At 44.8% G+C, this 25,974-nt stretch overlaps 1 protein-coding gene across 2 annotated transcripts in view; it reads right to left on the reverse strand.

Annotated features, from left to right (window-relative positions):
• Nucleotides 1–322: 322 nt before the first annotated feature.
• Nucleotides 323–25,974, reverse strand: part of mgat5 (alpha-1,6-mannosylglycoprotein 6-beta-N-acetylglucosaminyltransferase) — a 70,693-nt gene continuing 45,041 nt past the window's right edge. Inside the window, exons 11-17 of one of the 2 annotated variants that reach the window (XM_035150199.2) lie at nucleotides 20,389–20,522; nucleotides 9,906–10,055; nucleotides 5,533–5,679; nucleotides 5,327–5,443; nucleotides 4,309–4,383; nucleotides 3,590–3,747; nucleotides 323–3,458 (exon numbers count right to left, since the gene is read on the reverse strand). In XM_035150199.2, the coding sequence (XP_035006090.1) occupies nucleotides 3,260–3,458; nucleotides 3,590–3,747; nucleotides 4,309–4,383; nucleotides 5,327–5,443; nucleotides 5,533–5,679; nucleotides 9,906–10,055; nucleotides 20,389–20,522 (980 nt within the window). In that variant the 3' untranslated portion in view covers nucleotides 323–3,259. Of the gene's footprint in view, nucleotides 3,459–3,589; nucleotides 3,748–4,308; nucleotides 5,088–5,326; nucleotides 5,444–5,532; nucleotides 5,680–9,905; nucleotides 10,056–20,388; nucleotides 20,523–25,974 lie in introns of those variants that run through there. The other variant, XM_035150200.2, reaches the window with a different exon arrangement.

Raw genomic sequence — 25,974 nt, forward strand, 5'->3', positions numbered from 1 at the left:
TAATACAGAGGCTCCAGCCTCTTCTGTTTGAATACAGAAGCTGACGGAGTTCAATTTGAGTCTTAAAGTCCGAGCACAGGAAGTAGATGATGGTTCCTAGTTTAAATTATCAACTGAAGATGAAATTATAATGAATGAATTATAAAAATGTGTCTAAAAGTTGAATCTGTGCTCAGAATCAAATCCAACTCCAGCAGCTGGGTTGTTTGACTCATGAAACTCTCTCTCTCTCTGTGGACTGTACGTTTCTGTGCCAGTGTAAATACTGAATGTGAATCTGCTGTGATGTAGAACCAGTGTAAAGCACAGTCGGAGACTTTGATCACAGAAAAAGGTTTATTTAAAAATAAAGTTATATCCCTCTTTACTCATCAAGGACTGAAAACAAACCCGTTGTCGTTCTTCACCACGATCGTCTCCGCTCGGCTGTTTCAGACACTGAGGCTCCGGATTCAGAAACAAGGACTGATGCGTTTGTTCGACTGGAAATAAAGTTCTTCTCTTTTACGATGGAGACATTCGAGGTTAAAACAAACGGATGTGGTGAAGAAACTGACGTTCACGACCTTCAGTCAGCTTCTGGAAACCAAACGGTTGATAATGTGATCGACAGCGTGATGTAACAAAACAAATAAGGCCTCAGCTGCAACAGAACATCAAACATCTAAAAACTCCGCTGATCTCAAGAAGCTTTTCTTTTTCAATTAAGTCAAGAATCCATTAAAAGACCAAAACCAATAATGACCTGATCACCGTGTGTTTAAACAAGTTCCCAACAAAGTCAGTTTACTTCTGTTTGATTTAAAAACTACTTTCAGAACATTATGGAACAGTTTTAAATTGTGTTTAAAACTCTTCGGTTGGTTTTGGTCTTTTCCTGGAATCTGCTGACGATGATAAATAAACTACAGGAGCTGCTTGTTGTCGGCGCTCACACGTTTTGAGGAAAGAAAAGAAAAAACCGCTTGTGTGTTTGTCACGTGCAGAAAAACCAAAGGAGTGAAACCGTGTTCAGTTTGGGGCGAAACAAACATTTAACATCTGTTGTACAACCGTGAAAATCTAGTTTAAAAATTTAAATCTCTATTAAATAATAAATCCACTGATCATATACTTTACCGATGATCAGCAGTGATTTGCTGAGTCATCACACTGAATAAATTAGGTTTGGGTCGATTCTATAATTAACACGTAAAAACAAAGTGTATTAAATTAAAGTAAGAAAAAATATAATCTTTAATCGTTGAATCATTTCACGTCAACAGAACAGATTTAAAGAAATGAGCAGAAGTGAGGAAACACACGTGACCACGAGAAGGCACATGAGACGCAGAGTTGGCGGCAGATCACATGACCTGCTTGAAAAAAGCTTATACAAAAAAATAAAGACAACACGAGTCTGGGCCGACGCAGTGAGAACATAAAGCTGGACGGTGTCTCTGTGTGTGTCTGTCTGTGTGTGTCTCTGTGTGTGTGTGTGTGTGTGTGCAAAACAAAAAAAAACAGATCGGAAATCAAAGTGCACGAGGCCGCTGCTGCCTTTCACAATAAAACAGGCCACATCTGTCTGCAGCTGTTCGGCTTAAAGAGACGAGAAGAAGAGAAAAGTAAATAAATTAAAGTTTCTACTTTTTAATTCTGCAGCTGAAAGTTTAAATCACTTGTTTCTGCAGCAACACGTGAATCTGTAAACGTATATTTGGGCGTAAATTCTGAAATTGACTAATATGTTAAATATATTTTGCAGATACATGAAGTGACTGTAAATACCTCTGTACGCTCTAAAAACTATAAAGTTATATAATGTGTACAGTGAGTCCTAGTTCTCAAACTTATGAAACTACGTCTCTAAAGTTTAATTTGTGTTTTATTTCTTCTCGTCACGTCCGGAAGCGGAACAGAAGCAGACAAAGCCCCCCCCCCTCCTACACTTGAAGAAAAGCAGTTTTTTTTTTGTCGATTTTTTTATTTATTACTCTCCATAAATAAAAATCTATAAAAAAGGAAAAAAACAACAAAATTAAGACGACGCCCCTTCTATAAATAAAAAACTAACGATTTCCAGCAAAAACCGAGATAAAGATCTGTATACAAAATAAATAAAAACCCATATGAACAATATACAGTGTTACTAATATCTCCTCGAACCTCTAATAGATAAACGTAGTGCACCTTTTTTTTTTTCATTCACCACAAATAACTACAATTGAACTTTTTTTATCTTAAACCTGCAGGCAAATCAAGATCCTGACGATGACGCGGGGCGAGCGAGGAGGCGCGTGGTTTGCGTTAGAGGGATTTACAGCTGCTGTTGTGTGGTCGATGACACGAGTGCGTGTTTTACTTTGTGCACGTACGGACGCGTCTGGGTCTCCCCACCGCTACCGACCACGTGTCTAAGTCACGACGTTCCTACGACTGCAGAGAACGAGCCCTCGCCGCCTGGTGGGCGTCGTACCGGAGGACCGAAACATTTACAATTCTCTACTGGCCACAAACACTCGCTCCTCTTGATACGTTTGAATAAGACGCCGGCGGCTAGAACCCGCACGTGGTCGCTCCCACTCGTGAGGGAATGAAATCTGGAGGATGTGTCAGGAAACGCTAAAAGTTCCAGAATAAAAATCTAGATATCTATGTTACATGTCCGCTCTCGTCCCGTCCGTCCACGAGAGGGGAACAAGTCGGTTACAGTGTAAAACTGGTTTCGTTTTTTTTTAGCCGCCATTTGTCAGGCCCCTCCCCCTATGCGTGTGTGTAGATATGTGTGTGTTGGGGGGGGGCGGGCCTCCGGGCATGCCAGTCCAGTGCAAACCTACCTAAACAATGAGCAGTTTCAGATTTCAGTGGGGAGGAGGGGAGGGGCGGGTCCAGGTGAGGTGGGCGGGGCAGCTGTCGGGGGCATGACCGTGCCGCCATGTTGAACGTCACGGACGCGCGGCCTGCGGAGCTGCAGCGTTTCCTGTTTGAATCCCTTTGTCGACTCAAGTCATTCCACTTCCCTTCCAGGGACCTGTGGCGCCCCCTGCTGGTGAATCTGAGGAGTGACTCGGCTTCAGAACAATGACGACGAGGAACACACACAGTCTCATGAATGTTTGTCCGCACACACACGGGAGTTCAGTGTGTGTGTGTGTTTGACAGCTGCAGGAGTGCGTGTGTCTCTCAAACACACTCACACACTCGTTAAGCTGCTCTCCGCCCTCGAACCTCGCCAGCGTCTGTGTCCCCCCCCGTCCCGTCGGCTGGCGTGTGGCTGCTATAGGCAGTCCTTACACAGCGCCACCTGGCCCTTCATGTAGTCGCGGCAGGGGCAGATGCGGCGCAGCGTCTGGTGGGCGCCGGCGCAGCTGAACAGCAGCAGGTCGGCCTGGAAGATGCAGTGGCGGCGAGTGTCGCTGTAGGCGGGGACCAACGTGTCGGAGCTCGACTCCACCGTCTGACAGTCCACGCCAAACCTGAGAGAGAGAGAGAGAGAGAGAGAGAGAGAGACCTTTTGATGAGATGGGAGAAAGTGTGTGTCTGCGTGTGCCTTTTGTGTAGATACATGCACATCGTGTGTGTGTGTGTGTGTGTGTGTGTGTCCCACCTGGCCAGGTCCTTGTCCTTGTTGAGGTGCTGGAAGAAGGACGGCTCACAGATGAGCTGCTCCTCCTGACACACCTGCTTACAGGTGCGCCCGGGCTCGGCCTGTTTGACCTGCAGGGCGCTGAGAGGAGGCCACATCACCTGCCCGTGACAGAAGTCCTGGAAGACAGACGAAGGAAATCAGGACAGAAAGTCTGAGCTTGATCTCTGAGTGTGTCGGCTTGATTGGATTCAAGGGGACTGTCGGGAGGAATGAGCTCTGACTGGTTTATTATATTTGTCAGGCTCATGGGAAACTTTGATCGTTGATTAATTCTATTTGGGAAACTTTCTGATTTGTAATGTCTGTGATTTCTGATCGTTGTACATTCTGTTCACTCAGACACAAAAGGAAAATAAAAAATTCCTGAAAGTCACAACAAACCGAAGCTTCTATTTCATCCTCTGGTTCAGTAAAAACAAAGCAGCTTTCCAGGAAATGATTTCTTCAGTGTGTTGATAGCCGAGGTTCTCTTGTCTTTCAGAAGTTTATGGCTCCGGCTCATGTGTCAAAGTCTGAACTGTGACACATGAGCTGTGTTTAAGTCCTAATCCTGATCCTGGAGAGTCTGGGTGTTGTTTTCATTCTCAGTTAAACTGATGTGAAAGAACTTGACTAAGATCATGATGATTGATGAGTGATGAGTGAGGAGGAGGAGGAGGAGGAGGAGGAGGAGGTACCTGGTTCTCGATGAAGGCGTTGACTCTCTGCAGCATCCCCTCGCAGGTGAACTCGTAGGGCAGGTAGGGCTCGATCTGAAAAACACACAGGGGTCACCATCAGTTTCAGGAGAGGACAGGAGGGGACACTCTGAGGGTGAAGCCTGATGAGTGGGCTTCTGAACTTCAGTTCGACTCTGGTCGACTTATTTCTGTCCCAACACGACCTGAACCTGATGTTTACCTGATTCCAAGTAAAGAAATCAAGTGGACCAGCCAATGTGAGCAAAGCTAAATATCATCTCTGTACAGAGCCAAGTAGAGATGGTTTGTGTGTGTGTGTGTGTGTGTGTGTGTGTGTGAGCTCAGCCTGGTGAAATATTAGCCCGTGTGTCTGCTCTTTGAACTTCTGTCTTTCGACTTCCCCAGACTCTGATTTGCAGAGGAAAACTTCAAACAGAGCAGAGCAACAACTGAAACCTTTGTTGCTGCTCTAAGTCACTCGCTGCTTTCTGTGTGTGTGTGTGTGTGTGTGTGTGTGTGTGTGTGTGTGTGTGGAGGAGGGGCGAGTCAAGCCGGAGCCTGGTAGGCTGCAGCTCGTCACGGATCACGAAGCATATGAGGCGGTGCCGGCTCGTCCAGTGAACAAAGCCATTGTTTCCGACCGGCTCGGCACCACCACACGAGGTCCGGGGGTGCAGCCTTTAAATATGCACGACCCTGGAGGAGAAGACGGAACAAGATCTCGTTCTTCATCCCTCCTCCTCCGTCTCTGGAGACACGTCCATCCAAACATTGTTCTAGTGAATTAGGATTTACAGTTTTTTATAATCGATCAGGCTCAAGTCAGTTTTTCTCGCTGACAGTTCATAGCTCAACTTCTCGATCAGGAGGATTTGTTGCTTTTCTTTTACATACTTAATAGAAAACAGACTTTATCTAGACTTTAAGAATTTCTGACATTTTAGATAAATGTCTTAAAACAGGAAGAAGCGTCCTGTGCCTCAACGCAGACGTTTCCTGGTTGAGATGTGTTTACCTTCTGGCTGAGGATGGAGTGGATGGCCTTCTCCACCTCGACTGGGTTCTCGATGTCCACGGTCCAGACGTGGGGCTCACCGATGTACACCTCGGCGTACGGATGCTGGGAGCTCAGCTGCAGAGAGAAACCCAAACAAACAACATGAGAGGACAGAGGGATAGAGTGTGTAGAGTGAAACCGTCGTGTCCTCCTCCCCCCCTCACCTCTCTCATGGTGGGTTTGCCCTTGAAGAAGTCGGTGTTCTTGCTGCTCTTTGCAGGGCTGAATTTGGGGTTGAGGAAGGCGCAGCCGTTGGCGATGGCCTCGAGCGGAGCGGGACCCTCGTACGGGAACGACAGACCCACAAACAACTGAGAAAGAGAATTTAAAGAAATCAAATTGTGTTCACGTGCTGGTTTTAAAACACTTTAAGACACAATTGACATTAAAAACACAACCGTCCTGCACTTGCTGCGTGTGGGAGCAGCTACGGAATTAACCCAGAACAACAAAGATGGCGTCAGAGGTGAAGAAAAGTTTAATGGCAGCGTTGGGGAGTTTCTGTTGTTTGCTGAGAGCAGCAGTTAGACCCTGTTGAAACAAACCTCCCGTGTTCTCAGCACTAAATAAGAGTCGAGGCAGCATTTTTTAAAAATATATATATATAAAGCAGGAGGGAAAAACAAGGAGGATGATGGGAATCACTGCTGTGATGTTGGTTCCTCCCACCGGCCTGAAGACGTTCGTTAGAAAGGAAGTAACGTGGAAAAGGTTGATTTAAAAAAACAACTGTATTAACAGTATATGTAGAATATGAAAATTATAGATTGTCTCAAGTATACAAGTGGTCGATAGTGTTCATGTTAATGTGATGCATAATGTCAGGGTTGGTTCAGGTTTGAACACGTTTAAATTAAAAGCAGTGGAAACCCTGAATGTCCTTGGGGGGGCAGTGTTGTGTGAGCAGCTGCATCACATGTTTTAAAGCAAATACTATAAAAGTTAGTACAAAGCAAATAGTCCTGATGAAGAAGCTCATATTTGCGATGCAGTCGGAGCTCGACCAGGAGGGAGAGAGACAGTCATTCAGGAACAGAGGGGGGGTGGAGGCAATGTGGGTGGTGGGGGGGGGGCAATCTGGGCCAGGGGCTTATTTAATTGAGGGCCAGAGTCAGTCAGTAACAATGGCTCGTCTGTGTGTGTGTGTGTGTGTGTGTGGTGTGGTGTGGTGTGTGTGTGTGTGTGTGTGTGTTTCTGCCCATAGCAAGAGAAGGGCTTCTGAACACAATCAGCTTTGTGAGCATCCGACTTCTTCCAGCAGGTGGCAGCAAAGAGCTTCCTCTCTCTCTCTCTCTCTATGTGTGTGTGTATAAAATGTCAGAAGCTCCTCACAGCTGAGAAACAGTGAACCAGCACTTACAGGGCGACCGGAGGGAGGGGGGGGTCAGCATTGACAGTTTCTAAGAGGCCTGTCTTCAGTTTGCCTCTTTTAATTAAAACTGAGATATGTCTGTCTTAATATCTCAGGTTGAAAAAGAGGCGTCTTGTCCTTCTTCCTGTCTCCTGGACAATCTCCTGCTGAATTGTAAAAGGTTCTGGACCCAATAAATCCTCACATGTTCCTGCGTTCGTGTCTGAAAACAGCTTCAGTGTCTCGATCATTCCTGTTGAACTTCATTCTCTCCAAATGGGACAGAAGAAGTTATATATATTTAACATACCATCGATCATATATTGATTTTAAAAACCTGCCCGGCTTCTTTTAAATTCAAATGTGCTTAGTGCCGTTTGAGATGCTGATTTCTGCTTCAGGTTTATTTGCCTTTTAAATTGTGGATGTTTGAACGCGTGTCCCAGTATTTCCATGAGTTCCCTCAGGAGATAACATGACCAGAGGAAGAGCACATGCAAAGAGGCGCACACGTGTCTGCACCTTGGACTCGCATGGAAATTTAAGTGTCGCGGCAGCTTGGATTGAAGTTCGTCATGCAAACGATGATCTTGTAAATGAGTAGAACTGTGTGTGTGTGTGTGTGTGTGTGTTTCAAGCACCTGTTTGTTTCCTTCCGTGCAGAAAATGACGACAATAAAAAAGAAGTTTTAACAGCTACTTGCAGACCTGTGGTTAATAGATTACATAGTCGGGATTCGGAGCAGTGAGAAAATGAGAAACACGTGGCGACGGTAGGAGGTGATTAAATAAGTCGACTCAGGACGGACGTGTGAGACGGATGAGAAGCAAAGTATAAGAAATGAAAAACCTTTGTGTCGGTGTAGAACACGACACAGGAACAGCTCCGCTCCCCAGCAGCAGTCTGATCCCTGACGCTGACACAACACGACGCATCCGGGTTTATTTCAGGAAATTCAGTTTGAGGGAAAAATCAAATGTCACGACGTCAAACGGCAACAGGTTCGCCTGGGCTGCCATCTTTATTTTTTTACAGTGCAGTGTAGCTAGTTAAACCCCACGGGGCCAATTAGCGGCGCCTGTTTGCAGGTAAATGTGTTGTTTAAGCAGCACGGAGGGAAAAACACCTCCTGTTTTCCTTGTAAGCTCTCAAACAACAATGCAGTTAAAACGTTTGGGTTTTGTGGGATTTAATTGGCCGCAGCCCCTGTGGGGTTTCCACGCACACAACCACGTGTAATGAGAAGAAAACGCGCGTTAACCCGGCAGACTATTGCAAGAGCGGCGAAATCTGCCCTGTTCAATTCTTTATCCAACGTTTGAGTGTTGTTTGCTTTGAGTCTCTCGTAAGTCTTCTAACCACTTTAATGATCGGCTCCGCAGCAGAACACACCTTTGATTTCTCTCCGACTCTCTGCCTCTAACGTCTACTGGGTTCTTGGTTTTTTTATGTGCTGGAGAAAAAGAGCTGGATTTTCCATCCCAAAACTGCTTTGTGGCTGAAGCGATACTTGATCTGAATCCATTCTTTTCCCTGTAAACATCTGATGTATGTTACGATAAAGGGTTTCTTTAAAGCTCTCTTGCGTTTCCTCTCCCTGCTCCGGCTCTCGTCTGATGTCTCTCTCCTCCCGCCCTCGCCTGGCGGGAGAGAGCATCTGGTTTCAGAGCGTCGACACGCTGACGATCTCTTCCACCTTTCTCTTCTACAAAGGAAGAAGCCGGAGCTCAGACACCGTCTCTCAGCAGCGGCGCTAATGACGCCTTTCACCTTCAGCAGACGCCGCTGTCGGGTGTTTGACAACAATGTAATTTGAATTCCTCGGGGGCCGCAGCGAGAGCAATGCTCTGCTGTTCAAGAGTCTGGAGAGGTTTCTTTTCAAGTTTCAGAGAATTAAAAGGCTTTAAAACTATTCTTTTCCACTCTGACATGTTCGTTTCTCTAAGGAAAACAAAGCAAGATACTAACTTTTTTGGGACTTGGTAGCTTAAACGTCACCTTTAATGGGATTTCACACAGTTACCAAGTACATTAATCAACTTTTTTACAAGGTTCCTCTTTAAAAACTACTCATTAGCTCTGCAAAGGTCTTTTTAAATCAACCGCAGCGTAGCCAGCTTAATTAGCTAGATATTTATTGTTGTGTATAAAAGATGGTGGACGCGACTGCTCGCCAATAAGTGAAGCCAAATCCTCTTAATCGCCCCCTGGTGGCTGGCTTTAGTATAGGTCATAGACCCTGCATTCTCCATGTTAGTGTTGGGACGTGGACCTAACTATTGGCGGGGCTATGGTTCCACTCCACTACTGGATGAGGCTGGTGGTTAGAAATGAGCAGTGGTGATTGGTTGTGTCTGGACACAACTGTTTAACAACGATTAAACTGACTTTCTGTTTGTATTTATTTTTATTCTACTGGAGCGAATCTAAAACCAGTTTGAAGTAACAGCGCTACTGGCTTTCAGACGGCTCAGACGGCTCCGGCCCCGACACAAAGCGAACTTGTGTTGAACAGCTCACTACACATTCTGTCAACGTGAAGATTGTGCCTCGCCGCCGACACGTGTTCGTACGTCACCGCCTCTGGAGAGCTCGCTCCACGCTGTGCAAGCCGGGCCTGGCTGCAGGGTGTGTGTGTGTGTGTGTGTGGCTGAGCCCCTTGTCTTTGTGAATGAGCGTGGATCGAGGAGTGTCAGAGTCAGGATGTGAAAGGAGACGTACTCGTGTGGACTGAGGACAGACCGAGAGAAACTACAGCCACTCAGCTTCAGAAAAGAGACTCTGTTCACATACAGACTCTTTTAATAACCGGCGTCTGAATGAGAATCTATTTTTCACTCTCTAACTTTACATTTGTGGCAGCAAGTGAACCATCGCTGTGTTTGGGAAAAGTTATAAGGCTTATTAGGCAACTTAATACTATGTGTTCCCTTCATTCAAAGCAGGCTCCCCATTCTTGGCACATAAAGAGGCCTGTGTATATATAAAAAGATTGTGTCCTCTGTATTCTACAGGTTTCCCGAGCCACAGGTTCCTAAAAAAAATGTCAGGAAGGAAAAGCGTGGGAGTTGGTTTGTGGCGCTCATTGCTTTCTAATCAGCCCCGTGCCCTCACACACTTATATTTCCCCTGCAGGGTCTTTTTTTTTTTTCACGCGAAGGCAATTTACAGCCGGGTGGACTCACCTTGGTTTCCCGGAGAAGGAACTGCAGGTCTCGGCCACTCAGTATGCCGTGGTTCTTGACGTAGCTCGGCAGGTGCACGGTGCTGGTGCCGTGCACGGTGCCGTGAACCTCCATGTAGCCGTGGATAGTGTCGAGGTATTTCTTCTTATCCTGGAACAAGCAAGGGGGGGGGGGAGAAAGGACACAGGCACATTTAGTTTTTCACTGGTTTCCTGGAAATCAGCCTCTGTGATTTCCTTTCATTTAAAAACACCACCTACGCTCGGCAAATGTAAAAAACACTTTGTGTTAAGCTGGTGCAATCCAGAAAAAAACATCCTGCAATGAAACCTTTTGAAGAAGTTTCTTTGTCTCCGAGCACGGATCAGTATCATCACTTTGTTTCGCGGCCTGGTGAACTTTTGTTCGAGCTACCTGACCGACCATCTGGCCACAGAGTTAAAAACAGCCCAATATGAGGAGCGTCAGTTCACACAACAGCCTGCTATTGTTATTAAACTGCAACTGATACGCGGCGCCCCCGATCAGAGAGACGATCAAGGCTTGAAAGGATTCACGAGCAAACTGCTTTCATCACACAGGAACGACGAGGTAGAGGACGAGGAGTGAAACAAAGAAATACAAAGCGGCTCTGCACTGATTTTACACATCAAGATAAGTTAAGTGTTCATAGTGAAAGTGAATCAGTGCCACACAGTTTAGTATAATGAAGCTGATGATGTCACAGCATGCGACTAATGACTATTGATTTGTATTTGTAATATTCTGATATTGTTCTATGACCTATTGCAACTCTTGTAATTGAAAAGAAAAAAAGTTGCAGTTTAATTGGGGCATTTCCGATGCTGGTATCGTAACATCTCTAATTTGCAATTTGTGAAATGTAGAATAAAGCTTTATCCAAAAAAGAACATTCAGCTATTTCAACCTCTGCTGCATCAAATAACTTATTTTTCTGCCCAATGTTTAAAAGCCTGAACAAATAGTTAACATAGTTGTAAAAATAGTGAAAATGGCTCATGGCTGTGTGTGTGTGTGTGTGTGGGTGTGTGTGTGTGTGTGTGTGGGTGGGTGTGTGTGTGTTGTGCGATTTAAAATCATAGGTCAACAATTTAGCGGTCGGGCTAATAAATCTGTCCGAACGTTCACCTTTCCTGACTTTCACTGACGAGCTCACAGAAGCCCCATACGAGCTTCTTCTAAAAAGAATAATTCAAGTTAATCAGAGTAGATGGAAACATAACTTCCGTAATAAAAGGCTTTTGATCGTCCCCACACTGACACTGTCACAGCGGCTCTTTGATTTTCCAAAGCGAGGACACGACTGCTTCATGAGTCGGCCCCGATTTGCAAACCATTCCCCCGTGTCTCCTGCTGAACTGCCATGCAAAAAAAATCTGTCTTTTTCACTTAGTTGTGTACCTGCAGAAGACCGAGCACTCGAGCAGCGTGCAGCACAGCTCGAGTGCTCTTAAAGCGGAGCCCTTCAGGGAAGCAGTATAAATGAACGCCGGCCATTTTCCCCCGTAATGACAGAATGCCTCAGAGGCGCGCTCACCGGTGTGCGCACGCTGACGTACACACGGCAAAACTATTGATCATAAACAGTTTCAACACTCACTGGGCAGCGAGGCCTCATTATTGTTAAGATGAAATTTACTTACAACTCCCCCACGCAGCAGCTCTGCCTTTGAAACAGCTCTGCCTCTAGGACATTTCCCTGCTCAGTGTGTGTGTGTGTGTGTGTGTGTGTGTGTGTGTGTGTGTGTGTGTGTGTGTGTGTGTGTGTGTGTGTGTCCCTCAGTGCTTCCTTTTGGGGCTTAAATTTCAGGTAGCCGCTCGTCAGGGTCCCTGGAGGCCTGGCTATCAGATGCCTCCAGTCAGCCTGCTGTAACTAAAGCAGCCTGATGTGTGTGTACGGGTGTTTGTGTGTCTATAGGTGTGTGTGAGTGTGTGAGTGTGTGTGTGTGTGTGTGTGTGAGATGAAATCCTAATTAGAAGGTGAAATCACTACCCTCTAATCTTTTCACTCCGGAGAGCTGAGTTTGGATTTGTGTGTGTGAGGAGGGATTTACAAACGAAGGTTATTGGCAGGTATCTGAACTACACACACACACACACACACACACACACACACACACACACACACACACACACACACACACACACACACACACACACACACACACACACACACACACACACACACACACACACACACACACACACACACACAAAATCCATAGATGGCTGATATCAGAAGAGGCAAATGAAAAAAAACAAGCACAGAGACATCCACACTATAACGCGTTTAAAGAAATTCCTTCACTACTGATTCTGACAGTTTGTTGACATTAAACGTAGAATAAACACAGAGTTTAGAGTTTTGATGATATATAGATAAGCACTGTACTTTATCATAACATCTTGCTTTATCTTGAATTGTTTTATAATCTGACTCTGTGAAGATTTAAGGGTGGGTGGCTGTGGTGAAATGATTTTCAAGAGTGTTTGTGATACAGCTGCAGAGGAAAGAAACATCATGACTAAAGGAAGACATCATGAGGGCAGCAGGGTGTGTGTGTGTGTGTGTGTGTGTGTGTGTGTGTGTGTGTGTGTGTGTGTGCGTGAAGGAGGAACATACAGTGGAGCGCCCTGACCCTTTGAGGCAGTTGCTACACAAAGCTTTACGGTCAGAGAACATCACTCGCCAGCTGCTCTCTGGAGTGCGGCGGCCTTCTCTCTCGCACGTCGACACTCTTGCGATAGAATAAAGAGAAGTAACATCAACATCGTACAAGTACAAACAGGCTGGGAGACATTTTAAATGACATCCCTGTGTGGGACATGTGAGAGAAGCATGTCTGCAAGGTGCATCGCCCAGATTCCCATCCATTGTGGATGTCAACTTGAGTTCTTAATCGCGTCTCGCCCGTCAGAACGCTGTGAAGCAGATGATGACTTCATGACTCTGCAACACTAAAAAGAACGGCAAGACTTGACAGTTTTTCTCCCTCGTGTTCCTCGTACGGCCCATTTGGATTTATTCATCTCCGCCACATTTGCATGTTTACGTCTCAGAGCAAATGGGACAGGCGATCCGACGGCGGAGAGCAGATCGATTGCAGCAGCAGCAGCACAGGAGCACGTACTGCACATGGGGGGGTTATAAAATGACTGCTTTAGCCGGAGAGGTTGATTGAAGCAGGAGAGAAGGAGGTGGAGGAGGAGGAGAGTTTTATGACCTTGTAAATCAGAGGGAATTTGTAAACCCCGGCGCAGAGAGGAAACAGCAGAGGCGGTGGCGGCTTTCTGGCGGCAGAGGGGAGGAGTGAGGGATGAGTGTCGGGGGAAGAGAGCTTACTGGCAGAGAGACACAACCTCCGAGACTCACAGCCAGGCAGTAAATGCAACACACAAAAAAAACACCCCGCTGCTAACTTGCAACTGATGCCACTGCTGTGTCTTAATGAGCGCTCGCATTACTCCCAGGCAACATTTAATAGGTTTGAAACGAGAGAAGCAGTTCAATATATTTAATATTGAGTTAATTAAAGCTTTCGCATGTTTGATCAATTTTAATCTACCTAAATTAACAAATCACAGCCGCTCTGGGAGGCTGTGCAAAAAGCTCCGTGGGGCTTCGAGCTAAAATGCTACGGTCGTGCTCAACATGCTCACAATGTCAACATTAAAGTAACACTGTGTAACTTTACCTCTGACTTACTGAACTGAAACACACCTGAACAGGGGATATTACCCATGATCCCCTGCTTCCTGGACCAGAAGAGCTGTAAATAATCCACCAAACTCTGTGTAGACGTTATTTTAAAGTTTCCCAGTTGAATATTGGAGATTGACACTGTTTTTTTTAACTGCATTACTTGCTGGGCTGGATGTTTGGCAATTTAAGCTGTGACAGATTGGACCCGCTCACCAAAGTAAGAGCAGGCGCTCAGGGTGAGGAGTGGGAACGAGAAGCAGCACCTGACAGCTCGGGCCAAGTTAGGACAGAGTTTTGAAGCGATATGTGGGTTTGCGTCGGGTTCGGTCTCCTCAGCTGAGCTGTCAAAGTCATTTTAAAGTTGCATACAGTTGCTTTAACACGCTGATGTTGTGCAGTGTATATTTGCCTTGTTAGTTTTCGAGCTCTCTCGTGCTAACGTCTGCCGATGTGCACAAAAAGAAAAACCTTGACAGTTCAACTGCTTTCAGATCTCACACTTCAAATGAAGCTTTGGCAAAAGTTCAGTCAGGAAGTTCTGTTCTTTCATGCTCGGCCTTTGTTTGTTCCTCAGCGGGTGAATGTCTAATATTATTAGCTCTTCTATTTTTTTCCCTGTCACTTCCTTTCTGCCACATTGTCAAAATGTCGACATTCACAATTTCAGCGTCGCCACATTGACCCTGTTTCTGTGCACGTTCCCTGAGCCAATTAGTCCCCGGCTGCTTTCCTTTAAATGTCATTGCATTTCTCTCGTTCTGTCTCTCAGAGCATAAGATCCAGGACGTCTAGTGAGTCACAAATGAAAGTTTCCACCATCCATCATCCATCTGCTGGATCGACAGAGCCTAGACTCTGGGCCGATCCTGTCCCATCTCCTCTCTTCTTTAATGAAGATGCTTCTCATCGTCACAATCTAATCACAAAAACTTATTTTTTGTTGTCGGAATACAGATGTATACTTCAAATCCATCGCTCCTTATCAAACTGACATTTAAACCACTTACAGAGCTTCTATTTTAACTTCTATTTCAACTTATTTCAGTATTTGTATTTCCACTTCCACTACCATTTAAACCAACGATGTCATATGCATATTTAATATCTTTGCTAGATATTAACTTTCAATTAATACGCCCGAATCTACTGTGTAAATACAGGCACTACTGTAGCAGGAGGTATAATAAACAGGTGAGGACTGGCAGTGTGTAAAAGGCTGGTTCTTTCTTTTGAATTCCCTTTATTATGAGGAGCTGTCGTGGCCCCCTGTTGTTAAATGGGGATCAACAAACCTGATATGTGAGCGTACAGCCTTTTTCCATTTTATCATTACACTTCTCTCGATATGTTCGTATAGGGACACGTGGCTGCAGGGCTGCGAGCGGATTCTGATGTCTCAGCGCTTTATCTTGACAGGTAGCTGCGTCAAAACACAGGGGACGGGGCGTATTAATGTTGCTTTACAGCTCATTTCTACTGAAACCATCAACTTCCACCTCCACCTGAGACGCCGCGTTTAATACCAACACTGTCTTCCTTGTGTGCGGCGCTTGTGTTCCCTCTTTCATGTGCATTTTGATGATGTACATCACAGAACGTTGTTACTCTTTAACTTTAATGTTCGTCTCAAAAAGGGATTGTGCCCTGCAGGTCGACAATGAGAAGTCTGCTGCAGGAACCTCGGGAGGCGAGAGGAGCTCTTTGCCTCATCAGGATGCAGGCAGGTGCGCTTGGTTTCGACTTACCCGACCCCTCAAACCCGCCTTCGACATCAAACATCAAACGCACCTCAGATCGTCTTCACATCTGAAATTTTTCCCCGACTGACAGACTCTGGGGCCCCCCGAAACTGGAAGCTTGTCAGTCAGGACGAAAATACACTTCACCCATTCATCTGAGACGGAGGGAAAATCATGTCTGTGCACAGAACACACACACACACTTGTACATGCAGAGCACATCACACGCGCCTCAATGCAGCGATGTGGTAATGTGGAGTCAGTCAGCGATAATGGTACTAGTTCATTTTAAGTATGGTGATTTGCACAAGGGCACTTTAGCAATACTAATCATCTATCAGGGCTACGCGGTTCCCAGCGATCTGTACGGTACAAAACCCCTCTTTGACGACGGGTCCGTCTCCCCTGAGTGAATAATTGCAGAGGATCATCATCGAATGTATACAAATGATGAGAGCTCTTCAGCTTTTTTCCTCCGCTGATATAATGTCACGGTCACAGTTTACATCCGAACAGCTTGAGGCTTATTTATGCTGCCTTTACGTACGAAACGACATTTGTCAGTGTCAAACGCTGTAACCGTCACTGCCAACGTACTTCCATTAATGCTGGCATGGTTGTTAAGCAATGCATCTACTGGAGGGCAGCGGCGGGGTCGAACAAACATGTCGACGGTGGAGGGGATTGAGATAATGCACCTCTTTGTGTGTCTTGTGATATTCTTGCTGGAGCTTCTTTTCGTATCCCGAGGCTTTCAGAAGACGTGCACAGTTACAGACGAGATGAAAACAAAGAGGACGGACAGAAGGCTCCATCCGTTTCCTTTCTTTAAATAATTACGTCAAATGCTCAGGTTCTGTGTACGTCCTGTGCAGGAGCTGATACTGTTCATATGATCATGCATGGATAATTCTACGTACTAAATATTTCATAATCACATTTTCTTTAGGAAATATACGTGGTTGCAAAGATACTTAAAACTAACAGCTGAATTTATGATACATGTACTTGTAAATTAACAGCCTAATGGCCGCACTGTAAAAAAAAAACCTAAAGACTCTCTGCCAGATCCTCTGAAACCCCCCCCAGGGGGACACGGGTGGTAAAAGAGGATCCAGAAGTGCTCGGAGTGCAGTCAGGAGGTGTTATTTATTCAGGGCCTGCCACGCCCCATTAGACACAACACTCAGAAACCTACTGGAGGTTGGTGGCGAGCCAGAGCATGTTTCTGATTGTCAGATAGCAGAGGAGGCGTGTGTGATGGCGGGGAAGTGGGTCTTTGCTGTGTGTGTGTGAACTGCCTGTTCCAAAACAAGACCTACAAGAAAAATCTATTGTCCTGGTTACGTCACGTGTTCAATCAAAACCTTGCGTTGCATGTACAAAAGCTGATGACACCAAGAGGGATCTCACCACTTAGTGATGCATTAACAACCAGGTGCCATAAAGAGGGTCCTTATTATCTAAAGCCTCATTATCACTAAATTTGCAAAGTCCTTGTTCAGTGCAGTGTGAACAGACTCGGCCTAATTACCTGTTTTCACTACAATCTTAATGACGCCCTATACTGTCGCTGTTCTAATTCTGCTCAATCACTATTATGTTATATTTCCGTTTCCCCCCCTCACACTTGCTGCCGCGCGTCCTGTCGTCCCCTCGTAAATCTGTTTTCACAGAGGCAGTAAACACGCTCACGTTCAGAGCGCTCGTCCTCGCTCTGCTCCATAAAACCAAAGACGGTGAAACACAACAGGCCGTTCGGAACCAAGGTCACTGTGAAGCCCTGCCAAAAAAATAGAAAAAAACGACAGTGACTTACGAACCAAAACGTTCTCGTCGGGTTGAACAGACAATTTGCCTGCTTTCATATCTCTGCTCCATGTGCTTTGAAATAGATATAAAATGTGTTTTCAGTGGTTCTTTCCTCCAGTGTGTTCTAAAGGTGTGTGTTTACGTTAAAGATCTACAAACTCCAGGCTTTCGTCTCCGCTGCTCGCTCTAGTTTTAACGATTGCTCCATCGGGTCAGACGAGCGCAGTCAAACTGAAGAAGGTTTAATGTTCAACTCAAACTCGGTCTTGAAAGAGAGGGATGAAACACGCTGTTGTCTGCTCATGGGCCTGCGAGGGAGACAGTGTGGGACGGACACAACTCCCCTCCCTGCATATGCTAGCTCTGTGTCTGTGTGTGTGTGTTTCAGTGCGGTGTGGTTTGTCTTTCTTCATCATGTTCTGTGATCTGCAGCCAAGGGCCTACATCTCTCTCTCTCTCTCTCTCTCTCTCTCTCTCTCTCTCTCTCTCTCTCTCTCTCTCTCTCTCTCTCTCTCTCTCTCTCTCTCTCTCTCCCCTTCGTCTGTCTTACACTCTGAACTCGGACTGATTTTATCTACTTTACTTTAAATGGTAGCATGTTGCTAGATTGTTGATAACCATCAGCCACGACCTGACAGAGAAGCAGGAGTGTGTGTGTGTGTGTGTGTGTGTGTGTGTGTGTGTGTGTGTGTGAAACGACAGGTAGTCACTCTCAGCTTCCCTGCTCAACCTTTCTACACCTCTGACTGGGTTGCTATGGAAACCGCCGCCTCAGAGGTGGTCTGGCCATTTCTTATTTCGGGTCTCGCCATCGACACCTCCTCTTTCCTGCAGCAAAGCAATTTCACTAGAAAGTTTCACTATTTAAATTCACTAGACATGAATTCACAAATGATTCACTTGTGAACCACAATGCGGGGGTGTGGAGGAACCTTATTCTGGTAAACGGAAATTCACTAATATCAAGGCCTGGCTTTGAAAGTGTCTGAATTGAACACATGTAGACATCAGGATCGACAAAATAAAATGATATGTGGGCATATGCTGTGAATTCTTGTATCTTAACCTACAATTTCTGATTTCTGCACTTCTCCTTTAGAAAGCCTTTGCTGTGCTTTCCAAAAACCTGCTCACTGTTAATTACCTCACACTTGTTTATTATTGCACCATTTCAGCCAGATCCATGGACACACACTATGAGACTTTATAACTGGGAACCATTACGGTGGATGGAAAGAAGGAGGAGGATTTTACATGTGACACAAACACCTGGACTCACTGTTGGGCTGAAGGAGACTGAATTCTATTGCGACATATCAAACCGACCACGTTTCCAAAGTGTACGTCTTGAGGTCATTAATCTAATAACCTGATTATGATTCCATTCTGAATCTTACCTTGGTCTCCCTTCATATTTCAAATAGTGGATACATCCTTGTTTAAATGAAACCCTGCAAGTGTAGAGGAAGAGACGGAAGGACGGCCTGATTTAAAAGGAAGCCCTCCTTTTAAACTGAGCGAGCCAGTCAGCTAGTTATCACTCTGCCCCAAAATGGCCCTTTAATTAAAAGCAGGAGGTAATGAACACGCCTGGGAGTCTGATTAGCTGCTAATGCCGCTTGCTGTGAGTTGATGGGCTCCCTCGTCTGCCCTTTTAAAGCTACACTGAATGGAGCACTGCTGCGTGGGCTCTGCCTCGGTTACAGGAAGCCACAAACCACAGCAGCACGGCTGCTACCTCCGGATTAAAATACTGTAGCACCTTGAGATCCAGAGTAAGGGTTGTAAGGGTTCGTTAATTAATATGTTTTAGATGAGGTCCATTTGAAATGTGTGTAAAAAAATTCCCCTTTTCCCAGGGAATAATTCATAGATCTTGATAAAAAATAAGAATTAGGCATTTGTGCTTAATTTGGTTGCAGCTTGATTCAAATTACTAGGAATAAATATTTCCTTTGTTTGTTAGTTTTATTATGATTGCACATAGTTACTCAGTCAGACATCTGGTCACGACTTCACGCCACTCTGTTTATTATTTCCTGTTTTGTTTTGACATTATTTTCCCTGTGCGTCCATTAGGGTCTTTTGTTTTATTTTTCCTGTCTTTATGTTTTGGTTCCTGCCGTGAATAGTTTCACCTGTTCCCTCTTTCCTCACTCTTCTCTGCATTTACCTTCCCTCAAACGTGTGTGTCTGCGTTCGGCTCCTTCCTGCCTCGTGTGTAGAACCTTTAAAGGAAGTCAGCTCGATGCGGAGTGACCCAGTATGAAACAAACACGGTGTCGCACCCAAAAGCTCATCAAGGCGCGGGCAGTAATCCAACCGTCTGCGGCACGCCTAACAACGTGCAAATCTCTCCAAGTCTCTGAGTCGTTTTTTTTTGTCTCGGATACAGTAATCCCCTGGTCTCTGTGCTGCAGCGTGAGCATGCATTTGAATATATAAAAAAAAAACTCCACGGAGAAAGTGATAAGCTGAAATTGAGCAGAATTTAGCTCCTAAACCAGCCACTTATTAAGTTTCGCGTGAAAGTTTTACCCAAGGTTGTTCAAAGAGTTTCACTGCGGAGCTCTCAGAAGTTAGAAAATTGGTTCTCCTTGGTGCGCTGGTGTTTTTTTTTTTAGCATGCCTAGTGAAGTCTGTCACTTTCATCTTTAGAAGGAATATGTAAGTATATGTCTATATGTCCATTAGACGCAACTTCAAAAAGATGAACGTAGAGCTGTACAGGCTTTTCTCTTCTGGTGCAAGGTTAAATCACTTTGACTCGAAAAAACCACAATATCTAGGTAATAAAATGTCGCCGATGAGGAATAGGACAAAACCTGCGCTTTTTGAGAATGTAAAAAAACTACATAGACTCATTTCTAAGGATCGTAAATAAGCCTGAAGGAAAGTCCTACAATTCAAGTGTCAAATTTACAAAATTCCGCATGTACAAAGTTGCACAGTGTGTTAGTAAAGTCGTACAAGGGCTGATTGATAAGTTGGTGGCCTGAGGTGAAAGAAGCCGTCGGTGCAGTTCAGGTCTTTGGGTGATATTTGTCTTTTAAACTGAAAATTGAAAGTCAGCACTGGGTTTTGTCAGAAATTCTACGAAGCAGGGACCTGTAGGAATGTAAGAGGGGACCAAGTTCATTCTTCTATCTAACTTATCCATCAGCGCTCGTATAGTGCGTGCGTGCCGAGGCATAAAGGATCACAGTACCTTCCAGAAGTTGTCGACCTTTCCGTAGACGAGCGACTGGTTCTGCCTCTTGATGTCGTCTATGTGCCTGATGTCGCTGGCGTTGAGGTGCTGCTCCACCACGAAGCCCAGGAAACTGTTGTCCGGGGTGTGAGCTGCAACACAAACACGCACATCAATGAATAAACGGAACGTCATCGCTTGCCTGTTTGGGATTAAACAGACTGATCAATGCGTCAAAGGCCTAATTTACCCTCTTTGTGATGCTTTTTAATGTGGTTTACAGCCAAACACAGGACAAAGACAATAAGAGAGAAATAGAAATGAGAACAAAAAGATGGTGATCACCTCTTAGGGAATCAAATAAATGACTTTGGGCAAGATTTAATTAATTCATGCAGCACTGAAGCAAAATTGCCTGAACAGCATCTAACACATGTGCTTTTTTCACAAAATAAATCCCATTTTAACCTCAGCGTTTAACACACATCATAATTCCAGAGCGAGACGGCCACGGCTGCACAACACAGCTCATCGGGCACTCTGCGTTTTTTTTCTTCTGTTCCCTCCGTTGACTGGTTACTATGGGAACCACGAGACGAGCAGGTCAAGTGTGGAGCGCAGATCTGGCATGGCTCTACCTCACTGCCATCTGCCTCGTAAAAAACAAACGTGAGGACAAGGTTGTAGAGCAGGGACGGGGACGATTCATGAGTACGGAATCGAATTGATAACGATTAATAGCATCATTCAGGATGAAAGTAGTTCAGACCTCACTATCACCCCTCTTAAGGGAATGACGCAGGCTGCGAGGGAGGTGTTGTTGTGCACGGTTGTGGTTTGTGGTGGAGCCCCCGGGAGCTGCTGTGGTCAGAGCTCACTTTTATTTATTTTTTTAACGCTGTTACCACAGAAGCATATGAAGCTTCTCAGTCGTCTCAGGATTGTAGATTTAGTGTCTTTTATAATGTATTATAGTCAAATCCTGTTCCTGTTTCACTCTTCCCAGCATCACAACACAAAGAGGAAGCTTTCAGTCGCTGTATTATGTGTGCGTGGGAGAGCACAGGAGTGTGGGAGTATCTGTGATGAGGATCTGGGTGAGGTGTCAGCGTGGGCACGAGCCAAATGCAGCAACTGCTCCTGAAATACCTGTAGTGTGTCTGTGTAATGCTGTGTGATTAAACAGGAACACAACACGGTGAATAGCTTGACAACACAACAGGTCGCACTGGTTTTCAACAAACATTAGGGAAGTTATTCCTAAAAGTACAGTAAAAGCTGAAGGAGTATTGTTAAAGGGACATTCTGCAGATTTTAAACAATGTGGAAACCTGTGGAAATAATATAATATTGTCCCCTGAGGCCCTGGAGGAGCTTTGTTGAGTTCGGGGAAATATTATTGTGGCCTAAGCTTGAGGCTTTAAATTTCAGGTGGACTCGTTTGTTGTTGTTTACCAGAAAGCGAGGGCCTAATGAAAAAAAAGATCTATTGAGCTGAATCGCATTTTCTGCTCGGAACAATCTCCCTGAGGAGATCCGTCTGGCAAACTGTGAATATCCTCTTTTTAAATCTCTCTTAAAGACACGTTTTTATAGCTCTGTTCCGTCTGAATTCCACCTTCAACTTTATATTTTCATTCATTTAATTACTTTTAATCCCGCTCTGATCTTGGCAACGACTCTGATCATTGTATAATGTTTTATTTTGTCTGTAACATTATTTATTCTTGTGCTCTATCGCTGTGTGATCTTCAAATTGCTTTTCAACTGTCTCCTTGCTTTCAATTCCTCGTGTTTATCTTGTTAAACACTTTGTCACTGTGCTTTGAAAGTTGCTATATAAATTAAGTTTTAACAATAGTTACATGCTGATAAAAAGAGTTTGCAGATGATGTGATTCTACACATTGAAAAAAGAATAAGGGCCGTTTATCTAAACTACTTCCACAACAAAAACAAACATGCCAGTACAACATCTGATGTGATTACAAGAGGCAGAGATGTTTCAAAGCAGCGTTGTGGTTTGGAGGACGCAGCACAAACACCCGTGTAACAAACTAACTGTGTAAACAGGACAGGCTGCTGATTAGTGTTTGGCCCTCTTGATGCATTTGGCAGCAGATGCCTTCTCTCCCACTAGAGCCGCCACTCAAAATGTCACTCAACTTGCCACACAGCTTCATTCGCCATTAGCTAACAAACCGCCTCGGAGGCCGGCGCCGCCCCGAGAAGCAGCTGCTTCGTTGCTCCCGACAAGCGTGCGAGTGCGAGGACAAGTTTGCGTAGTTATCAAAGCTCCTCTTTGATTGGGAGTCAATATTAGTGCGACCTGGTTGAGCTGAGGGAAAGAAAGGAGGTGAAGAAATGTTGACAATACTCGACAGGGGACTTATTTTGTGCTCTTATTGAGCGTCCGAGGGTGAAATGTTCTCGTACAGCACCACGGTTTCCAAAGTGTTATAGAAAGTAGGCAGGAAGACAATTAGTCTTGCCATCTGTCTTTAGTTAAAACAACATAATTTATAACAATACTTCTTTGTGTTTTCAGGTGTTGACAGAGGCACAAATACAAAAACACCCGTGTATCGATTCAGATGGAAAAACTAAAAAAGAGCCCACAGCGAGTGGGTGAGCCGCCAGCAACACGATCCATCAACGTTTTCCAGCCGCTATCAGCCTGTCACACCTCAGGGTCAATTGCATTTCTGGCAGAGCTTCAAAGAATAAATATGATCTGCTGCCATGTTTGACCTCTGACCGCTATTTATCATTGGTTCCGTAAGGGATTAAACATTCATCCACGCACAAGAAGAAACACGTGCACGAGCAGAAACACTATGAAGCGACGGCTGCTGTGTGTTTTGAAAGACAGAGGAAAAGTAACGAGGCTTTCGTTGGCTCTCTGACATTTTATTGGAGCTTGAAATAGGGCGAGCAGCAAAGAGGGATTAATGAAAGGATCATTTTTCATAATCATTTTTTGTTTCCAAAAATAATCAGATAAAAACTCTGGATGAATCCATTTGCAGTCAGTGTCCACTAACTACATCAGACCTAATAGGACTTGATTCTCCGCGTCATTCCAACATACAGGAAAGCTTAACTGCATTATATTTCCCAGCACTCCCGATTATAAATGATTGGTGCTGGGAAAAACAACCAACGTAACCAAGACACGCAATTCCATTTAAACACAAAGCGTACACCAGAAACAACACTCGCTGCTCCCCGACTCCGAGACAGATTAATGAGGTCAATTTGGCCTTGTCTTGTCTTATTGGCCAGAGGCCACAGACTCGCATTTCCCACCAACCAGTGATTTATGGAGCATTGTCTAATCATAACAAATGGACCAATCCAAATGTGGAATAAATAACCGACGGACACCTGGTTTGTCTGTTGTTGCAACAACATTCAATAGATGAATTGAAATATCGTTTTAAAAATGCAGGAATACAAATATTAAATCTTAAATCAGCTTTAAGGAAGTAAATAAGTTTGAGTTGTGTGCATACGTGCTTTATCATCCATTTTACTCTCAATGGGGTAATAATTTACAAAACTAACATCATGCTTTATTGAGGAAGACTTGCGAATAGGATCATAAACTCTGTATGAAAATATTTACTGACGTTATAAATCAACAATTTATATAAATCGGTGGAGTCGCTCTCTGCTGGTTATCGAGAGAATACAGGTTAAAGTAAGTAAGTCAATAAGTAAAAAATTACAAATAGACAAGAATGTTCTCGAGTAAAAGTACCACAACTAAGTTCTCTACTTGAGTAAAAGTAAGGATGTACTGGCTTTTGAATGTGGCGCATCTGCTGCTGTATTCGCGGTTAGTTACCTCCCACCACTGCTTCCACATCGGCTTCACTTTGCGGAAAACAAACCTTAGCACTTCAATGACCTCGCAGGAAACTCCACTCACTGTAATGCCACACTGACAGAAATACCACACACTTCTACTGGAGTGTGCAAACACTGTCTGAGCCAGGACTGATAACAAGGACAACCTCAGATTACTCAGTCAACACCCTTGGATTTGTTAATTTAATGCTCTTATGTTTTTATTGCATGGTTTTTAATTGTTTAGCCTCGGGATACGTTTGTTGTGCAGCACAATGCAGAGAGGGCAAGTGTCTCTCATCTCTCCTGCCTGGAAGTGATGCCACTCTGTGGTTTTAACACTCCAAACCACTGTGCACTTGTTGCACCAGTGATACCATCTAACCTAGCGACTCTTGACTGGATCTTGAGCAAAGGCCCCAGTGTGCTATGGGAGAGACACGTACCCGAGTCAGAGGACAAAGGGGCTATTGAGGTACAGTGGTATTCTGGATAGCGCCGGGCCTCCACTCACAGACAGGGACCGGACGGGTAACATTTCACTTTCTGTTGGCCACGGGGAAAAGGTCAATACCCCAGGGGGGCTGGCTCCCCTCTCTCTGTCTCCTCTGCTGTGCTGCCACCGCTCATCCGCCGCAGCCAACGTGCTGGACTCCAGTTACAGAGTGATGCTCACACAGAGAGCAATAAAACCCTGTACGTCCTACATTCATAATCACAGCAAAACGAAGAGCTGAGTGTCTGACCTCGTACTTCCCCCTAATCTGCTTGATGATATTCCATTAGCGAACGGCGGAGCAGGATTTTCAGCCGTTTATGCCTCTTTTCCAATGAAAACATCTCGTTCGTAGGTGAAAATGTGAGACTTTACTCTGAGTCTGCCTCCGGCAACTTGATCTTATTTAAACAAGAGTGTGGGGAGCTTCAACTTTCCGAAAGAAGATGGATTTGTCACATCTTATACAGACTCCAATGTATTTGCTTGTGGTTCAACCACAGTGGTTTGGACCAATCAGGGACCTACGAGCGGGGAAATGCTGGCAGATACTCGCGTGTCTTGAGAGTGACGACAGCGAGAAGCAGCTGTTTGTTGTAAAAAAAATGGTGGCTCCTGAAGAGGTTCATATCGATGCTGCTGTAGCTTCAGTTATATGAGAATTAGAGCTGTCAATCTTCCTCTATAATCACATTCAGATTTCATTCCTTATTATTTTCAGTATCCCAATGGTCTGTTGATAACCAGTTTGACATCAAACCAGTAACAGTTCATCTATCTGCAGAAAGTGTTTTTTCTGATGAAGGCTCTGTTTTGTTGGTGTGTGTGTGTGTGTGTGTGTGGGTGTGTGTGTGTGTGTGTGTGTGTGTGTGTGTGTGTGTGTGTGTGTGTGCTCTCCCCGTGGGGACAGCACATGTGCGAGAGCTGCAGCAGATGAGCCCGAAGGCCGAGCTCGAACCGCCCAAGCCAACACATTTACTTCATAAATAAAAATACACATTCGAATAGTATTGATTTTTCTTAACATTCAGATTATATTTGACTCCTGAAATCCGATCCAACAGCCCGGGTGTCGAGTATTTTTTCTTGAAAGCAGAGCGAGGAAACAGCACCCAAGGCTCATCTCGATCGTAAAGATGTTTTCTCTCACCTCCTGAACGACTTTGGCAACCGTGAGACGTGATAACAGATTCTCACAATCACCTGCTAAGTATGTTTTTTTTTTAGAGTTCCTGCCCTTTTCCTCACAGTTTCCAA

Source organism: Hippoglossus stenolepis, chromosome 24 (assembly GCF_022539355.2).
Source record: "Hippoglossus stenolepis isolate QCI-W04-F060 chromosome 24, HSTE1.2, whole genome shotgun sequence".
NCBI classification, from domain to species: domain Eukaryota; kingdom Metazoa; phylum Chordata; class Actinopteri; order Pleuronectiformes; family Pleuronectidae; genus Hippoglossus; species Hippoglossus stenolepis.